Source organism: Triturus cristatus, chromosome 4_2 (assembly GCF_964204655.1).
Source record: "Triturus cristatus chromosome 4_2, aTriCri1.1, whole genome shotgun sequence".
NCBI classification, from domain to species: Eukaryota; Metazoa; Chordata; class Amphibia; order Caudata; family Salamandridae; genus Triturus; species Triturus cristatus.
Genome location: NC_140586.1, coordinates 638,015,419 through 638,027,790, shown reverse-complemented (window position 1 = coordinate 638,027,790; position 12,372 = coordinate 638,015,419). Strand labels below are relative to the sequence as shown.

General features: G+C 44.8%; 1 protein-coding gene across 1 annotated transcript in view; it reads right to left on the bottom strand.

Annotated features, from left to right (window-relative positions):
- Positions 1-11,969, bottom strand: part of SLC35D1 (solute carrier family 35 member D1) — a 112,239-nt gene extending 100,270 nt beyond the window's left edge. The window contains exon 1 of the mRNA XM_085602329.1: positions 11,734-11,969. Coding sequence (XP_085458455.1) covers positions 11,734-11,960 — 227 coding nt within the window. The 5' untranslated portion in view covers positions 11,961-11,969. The remainder of the gene's footprint in view (positions 1-11,733) is intronic.
- Positions 11,970-12,372: the final 403 nt, after the last annotated feature.

The following is a 12,372-nucleotide window of genomic DNA, read 5'->3' as shown; positions in this document are numbered from 1 at the left end:
CCTGCAAGTGCCTGAGGCTGAAAAGCGCAACATATGGCTGGCCATCCAGGCGCAGGTCAATGCTGTGGGAGTGACCCACAGGGACATTGAGGTCCTCAAAAAGCGCTGGTATGACCTCCGGATTGTAACCAAGAGGAAGATGGGCGACATCCAGAAGGAGGCCAGCCAGACCGGAGGTGGAACCAACAGGGCACCTGCCCTCACCGAACTGGAGGAGCTGGTGGCGGCCACAATCGAGCAAGAGAGCGTCGTGGGTCTTGGGGACGCCGACAGCTCTGCCAGAGCCGCAACACACCAAGGTAAGACGAAAGCACAGCAATGTAGCCCCCCCTACCCCTATCCCACATCCCCCATTGTGAAACGAGAATCACACTGCAGTCCACACGTGTCAGTGCAGACAGGCAATGCATTCCGGGAGATGTAGTCAGGGCAACACTAACCATGACGTAAATGTTACAGGGCAACAAGGCATGTCACGCACTCGAGGCACAAGGAGACAGGGGACATATTGGAATGTGAAATGAATCATTGTGACGCTTGCAATGCAGCCCTTCGGGGACACTGAGCCAATGTTGTATTTCTGTCCACAGATGTGACATCATGCAGGACAGGGCATGCTGCAGGAGAGACGGCACACCGGCCACATAAATCACCTCTAGCCAGCACCAGTTCAGACCAGGGAGCAGGCCCACTGGCAGCCGCACCACCAACACAGCCAGCCTCGCCGCACACAGAGCCAGCATCACCTCACCGAGAGCCAGCATCACCTCACCGAGAGCCAGCATCACCACCACCAGAGCCAGCATCGCCACTCATGTTCGAATCACTGGCCACATCTCCGCTTGCAGGTGTGAGAATGAGGAGGCGTCCAGCAGCCAGGCTACGAGCCTTAGACACCTCGTCAGACGACAGCATGGGCCCAGAAGACCGCACCGGGCCCCAGGAAGGGAGCCATGCCACTGTGCCCCACACCTCACAGGCAGCACAGACGGAAGCAAGAGGGCGCCGCAGGTCGCGTGTCCAGAGTCCACCAGCACCCACTGACGGCCATGGTGTCTTCTTGGGGCTCGAGGGCCAAATGTTGAAGCAACAGCGCCTGCAATCAAAGGCAGTCATGTCAGTCCAGAGGCACATGCGGGTGATGAAGACAACATTAGTCAACATGGACACCAACATTAGCGGCATGGCTGCGGGCATTCGGGACATGTCCCAGTCAATCCAGCAGTTGTGCAGCAAATTAGATGCTGACATCGAAGCACGGCGCCGGGAACGCCAGAGAAGGGACACTACCAGCAGGGCACTCAACCGTCTGGCAACTGCGACTTCTCTACTGTGCCGGCGCTCTGTGACGATGCAGGAGGGCCTAACACAGTGCTGCAGCGACCTGTCTCGGGGGATGGTGCAGGTGACAAGTGCACTAGGGGTGCTATTGACTAGTCAGGCGTAGCCAGGTTCTGAGCTGGGATGGTGCAGTGAGCTAAAAAACGGAGATGGACTAAAACCATGATCTCTTGACTTGGTAAGAGTATTCTGCATCACTCAGAAACTCTGTCCATCACCACCCCCTTTTTCCCAAATCGTTTTTATCCACACTCAGTGTGGGAGGGTATGCTCAGACGTGAGTCCCTTGCTCATTGCACCATCAGGATTCAGGCAAGCCGGGCCGACGAAGGCTGTGATGCCAGAAACCGGTCCCCGGAAGCTTGTTTCCTTCCCAGTATAAGAATTGGTTTGGTAGTTTGGTTTGCCCTGTTCCCATCATGCACTAGGACAGGTACAGACTAATTTGCATGTAGCCAGGTTCTGAGCTGGGATGGTGCAGTGAGCTAAAAAACGGAGATGGACTAAAACCATGATCTCTTGACTTGGTAAGAGTATTCTGCATCACTCAGAAACTCTGTCCATCACCACCCCCTTTTTCCCAAATCGTTTTTATCCACACTCAGTGTGGGAGGGTATGCTCAGACGTGAGTCCCTTGCTCATTGCACCATCAGGATTCAGGCAAGCCGGGCCGACGAAGGCTGTGATGCCAGAAACCGGTCCCCGGAAGCTTGTTTCCTTCCCAGTATAAGAATTGGTTTGGTAGTTTGGTTTGCCCTGTTCCCATCATGCACTAGGACAGGTACAGACTAATTTGCATGTAGCCAGGTTCTGAGCTGGGATGGTGCAGTGAGCTAAAAAACGGAGATGGACTAAAACCATGATCTCTTGACTTGGTAAGAGTATTCTGCATCACTCAGAAACTCTGTCCATCACCACCCCCTTTTTCCCAAATAGTCAGGCGTCGACAACTGCTGCAGGGGATGCTGCGGAGAGCATCGACACCAGCAGCAGCATCACACCCCCCGTCCCAGAAGCACGCAGGAGCAGCAGGCGGCTTGGGGTTGGCTCTAGTGAGGATGCACAGGCCGTGCAATCCACCACTGCAGCGCGTATGCGCAAACATTGATGTAGCCCTGCTTAGCCACTTCCCATTGGGTGACGTAACCCTGGACATACTCCTTGTATAGATGGTATATTGCCAGATTGGCCTGTTCATGTGTTCATGGCGTGGTGCCACATTAAAACTACGTCAGGACTTCTCACAACTCGCTGTGTCCCCTTACTTACTCAGAAATAGTTGCATGTGATATCTGCCCGTCTCTCTCTCCCATCGATTGCAGTTGGCACTCTAGCTGCGTTGCCCTCTGGCTGGCCTGACTCATCCTCGTTGTCCTCAAAATATGTCAGTTCCACATCTGTACCTTTTTTCGTGGCAAGGTTGTGCAGCATTGCACAAGTGGCAATAATCTTGCAGCAGGTGATGGGTTTGTACTGGCGTGCGCCTCCGCTCTTGTGCAGGCAGCGGAACCTGCTCTTCAGTAGTCCAAACGTGCGCTCCACCACATTGCGTGTTGTTTTGTGTGCCACGTTGTATCGTCTCTCACTCTGGGTTGCTGGGTGTAGGTAGGGAGTGAGGATGAATGACCGGCATGCATATGCACGGTCGCCTGGATGAGTAAAAGGGAACCATCAGTAACATGCCTCTATGATTTGCAGGTTTCAAGGGGCGTCACTGTTACTTACCTAGCAGGTATCCCTCTCCGAATTCTCCGGCACTCAGTCGTGTGTAGATCCCACTATTCTGGAAGATGTAAGAGTCGTGGGTGCTCCCAGGAAACTTTGCAACAATATCTGTGATGATGTTCCCTGCATCACAGATCACCTGCACATTGATGGAGTGGGTGGACTTCCTGTTCCTGTAGATGTGCTCTGTATCAGCTGGTGGACAGATTGGGATGTGTGTACCATCAATACAGCCGATGACATGGGGGGGAACTGTGCCATGTGATAAAAGTCTGTTTTTGTTTTCTGCAGTGCAGCCTGTGTGTTTGGGAAGCTTATGTAGTGGTGCATTCTCTGCATCATGGCATCCAGGAACTTCCTGAAGAAACGTGACAGGCAACTCTGGGATACCCCACCCACCGCAGCTATCACCACCTGATAACTGCCGGATGCCAGCAGATGTAGGCTGCAGAGCACCTGCACATGTGGGGGTATGGCGTGCGCCCTTCTTATTGGATGGTCCAGGAGTGGCTGTAGGTCCCTGATTAAGTCCATGATGGTTTCGGGGTCTAGCCTGTACCTCTCATGTATCTCTGCATCAGTCAGCTGGAATAGTGTGATGCGCTGTCTGTAGATTTGTTCCTCCCGTCGCCACACCCTCAGTCCTGCTGCCTGTAGACGTAGGCGCCTTGCAATGACGTACATAGCGGCCATGTTGTCCACGCTGTAGCATTTTGGGATTGCTTATATGCATGGTTGATGGTTACCACCTGCTTTCAATCCGTGTTAATTACCGACTCTAATTTACCGATTTTCTTGGATTTCTTAATTACCGAGTGCTCCTACATGTCATTTTCATTTTTACCACTTCATATTTACCACTTCATATTTACCGATTCGTTAATTATGTATTCGGTAACTCTGAATCGGTATTTTGGAATTCGGTAAATATGAATCGGTATTTACCGCCTCATTTACCGAAAATTGGTTTTTGGACTCCTACATCTCACTTGTCTGAATACCGGTCGGTAACGGCATATTTACCGAAAATCGGCCGTTACCGACCGGTATTCGGCTACCTACATGAGGCCCTAGGTGTTTTAGCGGTTTTAACCACATCGTATTTTTTGGCAAATGTAAACACACGGCCTTGTTCATAGTCCACCTTATCTCTTTGGAATTTATATGCTTTGCGTTTTTTGATTATTTCTTCTTCCCTTCGCACACGCACCAACATATCTTCCCTGAGTTTTTGGGTTATAGGCGTGTCCCCCAATCTAGTTATTTCAACATTGATTTCATCAATTTTCACCTGTAGCGCTGATCTATCGCTGTCTGCATATTTCACCAGTAATACCACCAGTTTGCGCGAAGATTCTAAATTACAGTTCGCCCATTCGGCCAACATGCAGGGATCCGGATTCTTGTAGCTAGGAGCAAGTAAAAATGCGTAGCCCCCTCGGAATCAGTCCTACATCCAAATATCGACTCAAGGATTTGCCTTCCCATCACTTGGCTTGTTCCGTTTTCATTAGTTTATCTAATTTTCTAAGAAGCTCTTTGGCACTGGGGTTTGTAAGTAACGCTGTATGTTCTTGCGTATGAATGGCAGGTCTCTCCACTCGGAGAGTTATCAAAAATTTAATCGGCTGCCGCCTCCCGACTCCTTAGCGTATCGGCAGACATGGTATGCACGTGTGGGCAGTAAATTAAAATTTGCGTGCTGGTGAGCAGGACAATGCCCTCACTTCGCTCGCTCACACTCCTTCGCCGGACTTTTAAGCTGGCTCTTACCTCAGGAGAAGTATTTCCTTCGCACGAGTCCTCCGACACGGGCTCCGTTCACTGCTCCTTCAGGAAAAACAATCCAGCTGTCCGGGGGCTACTACGGCTGCTCCTTTCCCGGGAGTACGTCAAGTTTCAGGCAACGTCCAAAACACTGCTTCCTGCCGTTCGGCCCAATTTGAGAAGAAGGGGTCTATCAATACCGTTGAAGCCAGTTCGGTTTACTTATTTCCATTCCTCTTCCTTCCTGACAAATTAGTGATGAATTTTCTGAGATAATTTGTTTGCTTTTCTCTCCAATTGATATCAAGAATGCCATGAATTTTCAGATTGGTTCTACTTCACATTAAATGTTTATTTAGAAGTGTTTTTCCCAAAAGGAGTAATATAAAGTTTAAAATATAGTTTGTAAAATCAATAAGTACCAAGGCTCTTGTCAGGAGGCCACTGCAGCTTGTACCACATATTGCCCCTGCCAATGACAGTAACAATACTAACCATCATGCTCTTACAAGTGTGAGTCAGACTATTGCATGCCCCTGTAATTAGAAGAATGACTGGGGAAGCAGATAACAGTCATTTTAAAGTATATTTAATCAATAATTAACTGCTACTGCGGTCATCTCTAAACTAGCAAGACAGCACCACTTTGTGGCAGACTGTCACAAGTGCTGGTATTGACAATTAAGCGCTAAGCACCGGAAACCAGCGGCACAAATTAAGCAATAAATAATATATATATATATATATATATTCACTTAAAAAACCATAGGTTTCACACATGTTATAGTTAGCTGGACATTTCACTCGTAAAAAACCAATGAAATTCCCCCGTTATAGTTAGTGCAGGCAACTATAACTCACGCGACCGCAATCCTCTGCTGATGACGTCAGATATTACATCACTGATGACATATGTGTCTTTATGAGAAATAAATATTTGTAATATATGTATAGCTAAAGATTAATGGAAGAAGACATGGGTAAATAAGTGTCTAAATACAGTGATGTAATATCTGACGTCATCAGCAGAGGATTGCGGTCGCGTGAGTTATAGTTGCCTGCACTAACTATAACGGGGGAATTTCAATGGTTTTTCACGAGTGAAATGTCCAGCTAACTATAACATGTGTGAAACCTATGGTTTTTTAAGTGAATTTGCAAGGTTTTTTAAATGCTAATTTGTAACTATAACGTGTGTGAAACCTATGGTTTTTTCAGTGAATATATAAACATATAAATATAATCTGCATATCTATATAAATATAAATTCATGCAAACATATACATATATGCATGCATGGTATGTACATGAAAGTTTGAAAAACTCTAATACAGGCAAAGCTAAAAAGCCACCTAATTACAAACAGAATTGCTTTAACAAACGAGGGCGAGACCTATTGCATTTTCAATGCTTGTTTACTTTGATTCCATCAAGAAGGCATTCAGATGTGTCCCACATTTTCCATAAATTCTGAATGGTAGCACTCTAGTTGCTCATTAGATCACTGTAGTAAAGCTACTGCTCACCAGGGAAGTCTGCTGGTGGTATTGAAAGTGCATGTTTCAGTCTGCATGTCAGAATTTTTTAATGAAATAGAAGAGGATTTGATAAGTCACTCAAAATGTGCCCTCATTTTTCTTTTTTCCTCACTAATCATAATTTCTATGGCAAAATGAACCTCCTCATTGTGTTCCTTTTAAATTAAACTACTCACTTTCTACTACTCACTCTACTTCACTCTACTACTCACTCTACTACTCACTCTACTTCACTCTCTACTACTTCACTCTCTACTACACACTCTACTACTACACACTCTACTACTACACACTCTACTACTACACACTCTCCTACTACACACTCTCTACTACACACTCTCTACTACACACTCTCTACTACACACTCTCTACTACACACTCTCTACTACACACTCTCTACTACACACTCTACTACACACTCTCCACTACTCTCTACTAATCACTCTCTACTAATCACTCTCTACTAATCACTCTCTACTAATCACTCTCTACTAATCACTCTCTACTAATCACTCTCTACTAATCACTCTCTACTAATCACTCTCTACTAATCACTCTCTACTACTCCTCTACTACTACTCACTCTACTTCACTCCCTACTACTCACTCCCTACTACTCACTCCCTACTACTCACTCCCTACTACTCACTCCCTACTACTCACTCCCTACTACTCACTCTCTACTACTCTCTCTACTACTCACTCTCTACTACTCACTCTCTGCTACTCACTCTCTGCTACTCACTCTCTGCTACTCTCTACTACTCTTTCTACTACTCTCTCTCTCTACTCTCTATTACTCATCCTCTACTCTCTACCTCTACCTCTCCCTCTCTCTACACGCACACATATGCACATATATGCATTTTATATATATGTATGTATATATGTATATAAATACATATATATATATATATATATAATCTGCATATCTATATAAATACAAATATAAATGCATGCATACATATACAGATATGCATGTTATTTACATGAAATTTTGAAAAACACTAATAAAAGCAAAGCTAAAAAGCCACCTAATTACAAACAGAATTGCTTTAACTTAAACGAGGGCGAGACCTATTGCATTTTCAATGCTTGTTTACTTTGGTTCCATCAAGAAGGCATTCAGATGTGACACATTTGCCATAAATTCTGAATGGTAGCACTCTAGTTCCTCATTAGATCACTGTAGTAAAGCTACTGCTCACCAGGGAAGTCTGCTGCTGGTATTCAAAGTGCATGTTTCAGTCTGCATGTCAGAACTTTTTAATGAAATAGAAGAGGATTTGAGAAGTCAAAATGTGCCCTAAGTTTTCTTTCTGCAGCACTAGTCATAATTTCTATGGCAAAATGAACCCCCTCATTTTGTTCCTTTGCAAATTAAATGTTTTAAATGTTACCACTTTATTCCAATCAAGATGGCTGCAGGTGTGCCATACCTATGTCATAAGTAAGACTGTTAGCGCTCTAGTTGTTCTTTGGAACACTCTGGGAAGCTGCAGTAGAACACAAAGGAATCAACTGACAGTCTCTGCCCTTGTTGGATGTACATGTTTTACTGAGAATGTCAGACTTCATTCTCACATGACTGAGAAAGATAATGTGAATTTACAGAAAATATGCTCTCAGTTTAGCTTATAGATCACCTTCCAAACCTCTGTGGGAAAAGCATGTGAAAATAGTTCTCTCAAACATGATTCATGATATCCCAGCAGAAGGCTTTTTCACATGGTAAAATCACCTTAGAACATACTACAATTCCTAAAATGAGTATGGTACCATCAACAAATGATTTATAATGTAACTAAAGTCTTAAAACCTTCTATTAACTGCAATGCTTTTTAATGAGGTGCTATCATGTATATTGGTCCCAAGATGGCTGCCAACACTTCTTGGATGAAGTGCTGACAGCCAATCAGATCTCACAATGAGATGTGTGGTTAGGCTCCGCCCAGATATGTATATGATTTTACTTTTGATCTTCTCAGGAACTACTGAACGGATTTACACCATATATGCAAAAGGCACATGCCTGACCTGAGGACTACCTCTTTGCCAAATGTAAAGTAATTCTGTTCAGCCGTTCTGGCTGTAGCTGTGTTTAAAGGTCCTATGGAAAAATGCATGGGGAAAACGCGTTTTGGGACCCCCCCCTTTTTTCTCGGTCCCCGCTTGACGAAGTACCCCGAGACTTTCAGGGTAGGAGCTGAACGGAGCGCCCCATTAGTTTTGAAAATTTCGCGAGGATTCGTCAACCGGCGCCAAAGTTATTCAAAATAGAATTTTGAGATTTCCTATGGGAACTAGGTTGTAACTATAACTATCTACTGGCGACCGCCAGTAGATATATACATATATATATATATATATATATATATATATATATATATACACACACACACACACACACACACACACACACACACACATATATATATATATATACACACACACACATACATACACACACCCGCTACCTAGTGTTGCTCATAAGCTTCTTCCCTTCATACACCTGCAGTTGTGTCGATTTCTAGGTGTGGACCCCAGTCCCAAATATTTAATTTGCTACTGAAAGCAGAGAGGGGCAGTTTTGGTATCTTCTCAGCCCAATGTTCTGCATCTCTGCTCTGAAAAAGAAGTATGATGCAAAAAGAACAGTTGATGGGCAGAATGCAGAACAATGTTATAAATTCACCCCAGTACAGAGATTTGGGCCTAAATCCATCGTTTTTTTGCTCCCCGTGCCATTCCAGTTTGAACCCAGCCATATGCAAATAAGTCTTGACCCTGCACCCAATGAGAACAGTCCAGCCCGAACTGCCAGGCCAGGTCCTCCATGGACTGGAAACAAGCATCCTAGGAAGGGTTTCTGGGTTTCACCCCTCATCAGCCGGTATAGCTTACAAGGAAAGCACGGGACCCACGCCTGGGCATTTCCGTCCCACTCGGGGTGACAAATACAAAAAGAACAATTGATGGATAGAATGCAGAACAATGTCATGCATTCACCTCAGAACAGTGATCTGGGCTTAAATCCAGTTTATTTTTTACTCCCCATGCCATACCAGTTTGAACCCAGCCATATGCAAATCAGTGTTGACCCTGCGCCCAATGGGAACAGTCCAGCCCGAACGGCCAGGCCAGGTCCTCCCTGAAGTGGAAACAAGCATCTTAGGACTGGTTTGGGGGTTTCACTCCTCATCAGCCAGGATAGCTTGACTCCAGTCGCATGGAGAGCACGGGACCCACGTTTGGGCATACCCGTCTCACTTGGGATGACAAATTGGATGGAAAAAAAAAAGTCTGCCACAAATAGGTGTGAAGCATCTTCACTACTTTCCAGCAAATACTAAATAGTTTTCTGTGAGTAACACCCATCTTTATAAATAATGACTGTGTCTATTGGCTACACACTGGGAGGGGTGGGTGGATCTGGGGACAGTGCCCCTTCTGTAAATACCCTGCCCTCAATGCCCTTGTGCCACACCACTGAGCGACAGCTTTGGTACACAAAATCGCACACTGTCCTCTCAACCTGGGTAAAGCGATGTTCTTCCCGTTTGCATTTTACTTTCTCTTGAATTGTCTTAAGAGTATTTGATTTTTCCAGGATTCCTTTCTGTAGGATTTTCATGTAACATGTTTTTCGAGTATAGTACACTGTAAAAAGAGTTGTACACTGTAAAAAGAGTTGTTTCTAGAAGTTTGTGCGAGTTCTCAGTGTGAATTTCTCACAGTGACGTCAGAGGGTCATAAAGGGGTTCAACGTAACTTCTCATCCATTCTTGGCACCTCTGCAGAGCACAATAATCATTTGTGCCAATTGTAAATGTGATTCTATACGAAAGTGTGTGAATAATGTATGCATTTGTCGAAATACTGACAGTAAACGTGAAATAGCAGTACATACAGTTGAGTGGGTAAGTTGTGCATGGGGAAGGAGCTGCAAGGACATATGTGCAGGAGAGAGTGAAAAGAGTAAAGAGTGCTAAAGGGGAGAGAGGTCAATTGTGAGATATGAAGATGGAGGGATTGAGAAAGATGTCTGAAGAAAAAGAGCCAGGTGTCTGATCGAGAGACTGCAGAAAAAAATGGTGTGGTGACCAAGCCATTCTGAAGACCACTACCCCTTCCACATAGCTCAGTAAGTTTTAATTCATAGTCTGCTTAAAAAGTTTAAATTACAACACGTGCTTTTGTTGGTGTGAGAAGAAATATATTTATTACACACGTGCAAACAAAATTCACGATTGCCAGTTGTTGCTGACCTCACCACTTGGCTGTTCCCCCTTCTTTGCCCCATAAATAAGAATCACATCTAGAGATGCCACTGACGGTGGCCAAAACCAGCTGAAATTTTCCGTGGCGCACACACTTAAAAATTACATAGAAATGAAGAGTCTCTGCTTACTAGGCTTGAAAGCATTCCATGCTCCTCGTCAAGTAAACTAACCATCTGTTTCTATGCTAAACGAGGTGGTTAACTTCCAAAACACAGATACGGTACAAGAGAAACGAGAAATCCAACATTCCGTGCAACAAGTGGGAGCATTCATTGTTACAAGATAACTTTTGTTTAATCTGTGCCAAAGACTACGGGTGAATTTACAAATTAATTGAGAGTTAAAGATGAGTTTCAAAATAATAGCGTATTTAAATTTGTGGGTTACGGGATACAGTAGACGGCAAAGGAAGGTAGAAGTTTAGCCCCAAAAGACTCAGAATGCTCACAGAAACCATTAATTATTCTCAGAAAATACATACAGTGCATCTAAAAATGCTTCATTAAGTCAGCTGAAAACGGAGAAAAATGTACGACTGCATTATACGTTCAGCTGAAAAGGGCTATTTATGGAAACGTCTGCAAAGAAAAGAGGCATACATAAAGAAAACTTTTGTAAAAGTGCCTAAAACACTAATAAACATCACGTTGTAATCTCTCACTGGCCGGAGTACAGTTGTAATTGAAATGCAAAAACCTACTTTTGTCAACAATAAAAATGACATTGTGTTTAGTTACTGCAAGAGCCATGCACATAATTCTAACGCGAGCAGACAGGCTGGATCGGAATCAGTGAGCTAAAAGAATTCTATTCCCCGGAGTTATGCCCTGGGCGTCACTCTACTTCATCAGCTGAGGTATAGGAGCTCCCAGAGCTGGTCAGTCATCGTAGCCCTAGAACAAGGAATGGCACTGTGCTGTAGGCAGTGATGCTCGGGTTGCAGAATGGCATGCTTCCAGACAAGCAACACATGATGCTCTATTGGTGCAGGCGCTCAACTTTCCCAATAGGAGCTCAAAGTGCAGTACTGCCTGGCTGCACTCCTACTGTTGTGCAACATCCCTGGCGCGAGCCTCACCTGTAGCTGGTCAGCACGCTCTTGTTCACCACAACGATCAGGAAAGAACTAATGCCGTAGAACGCGGCTGCGAAGAGCTTCAGAAATAAGGTTACCGTTTCGGCCGCCATCCCCAAACCCTCATCCCTGTATGCAGAGGATTTGGCGGCGTCTTCGCCTTTAACCAGCTCATGCTGACGTCTGCGAACTTCCGCCATGGCCTCAGGAATGCACTGAGAGTCGCGCATGCGCAAGGACTGCTGTGGGAGGAGAGAGGGAGGGTGCCACGCAGTTCAAGCTCAGCAGGCTGCAGTCCACCCCAATCCGCGTTCACTTTACGATGTATGTATGTATCGGCCATCTCTCGAAGGAAACATTTTCAGCTGGATACTTTAAGTCGGCTACATTGGGATGCAATACAATAACTAAGCCAAAGTCGCATTTCCCAGTCGCTTGAGAAGGATTCAGCTATTTTCGTGCTTTAGAAAATATGCAGTTTATTTGTTTTCAATTACCAATTGTTAACAATATATCATGATATGTCTTGCCTTTATACAAGAATAATTAAAGGCCACGTAAGAAGTGGGATATATTGTAGTGTTTAACGCATATGAGCTACTTTTAAAATGTGTATTTTGCTTTGTAATTTTGAAATATCTA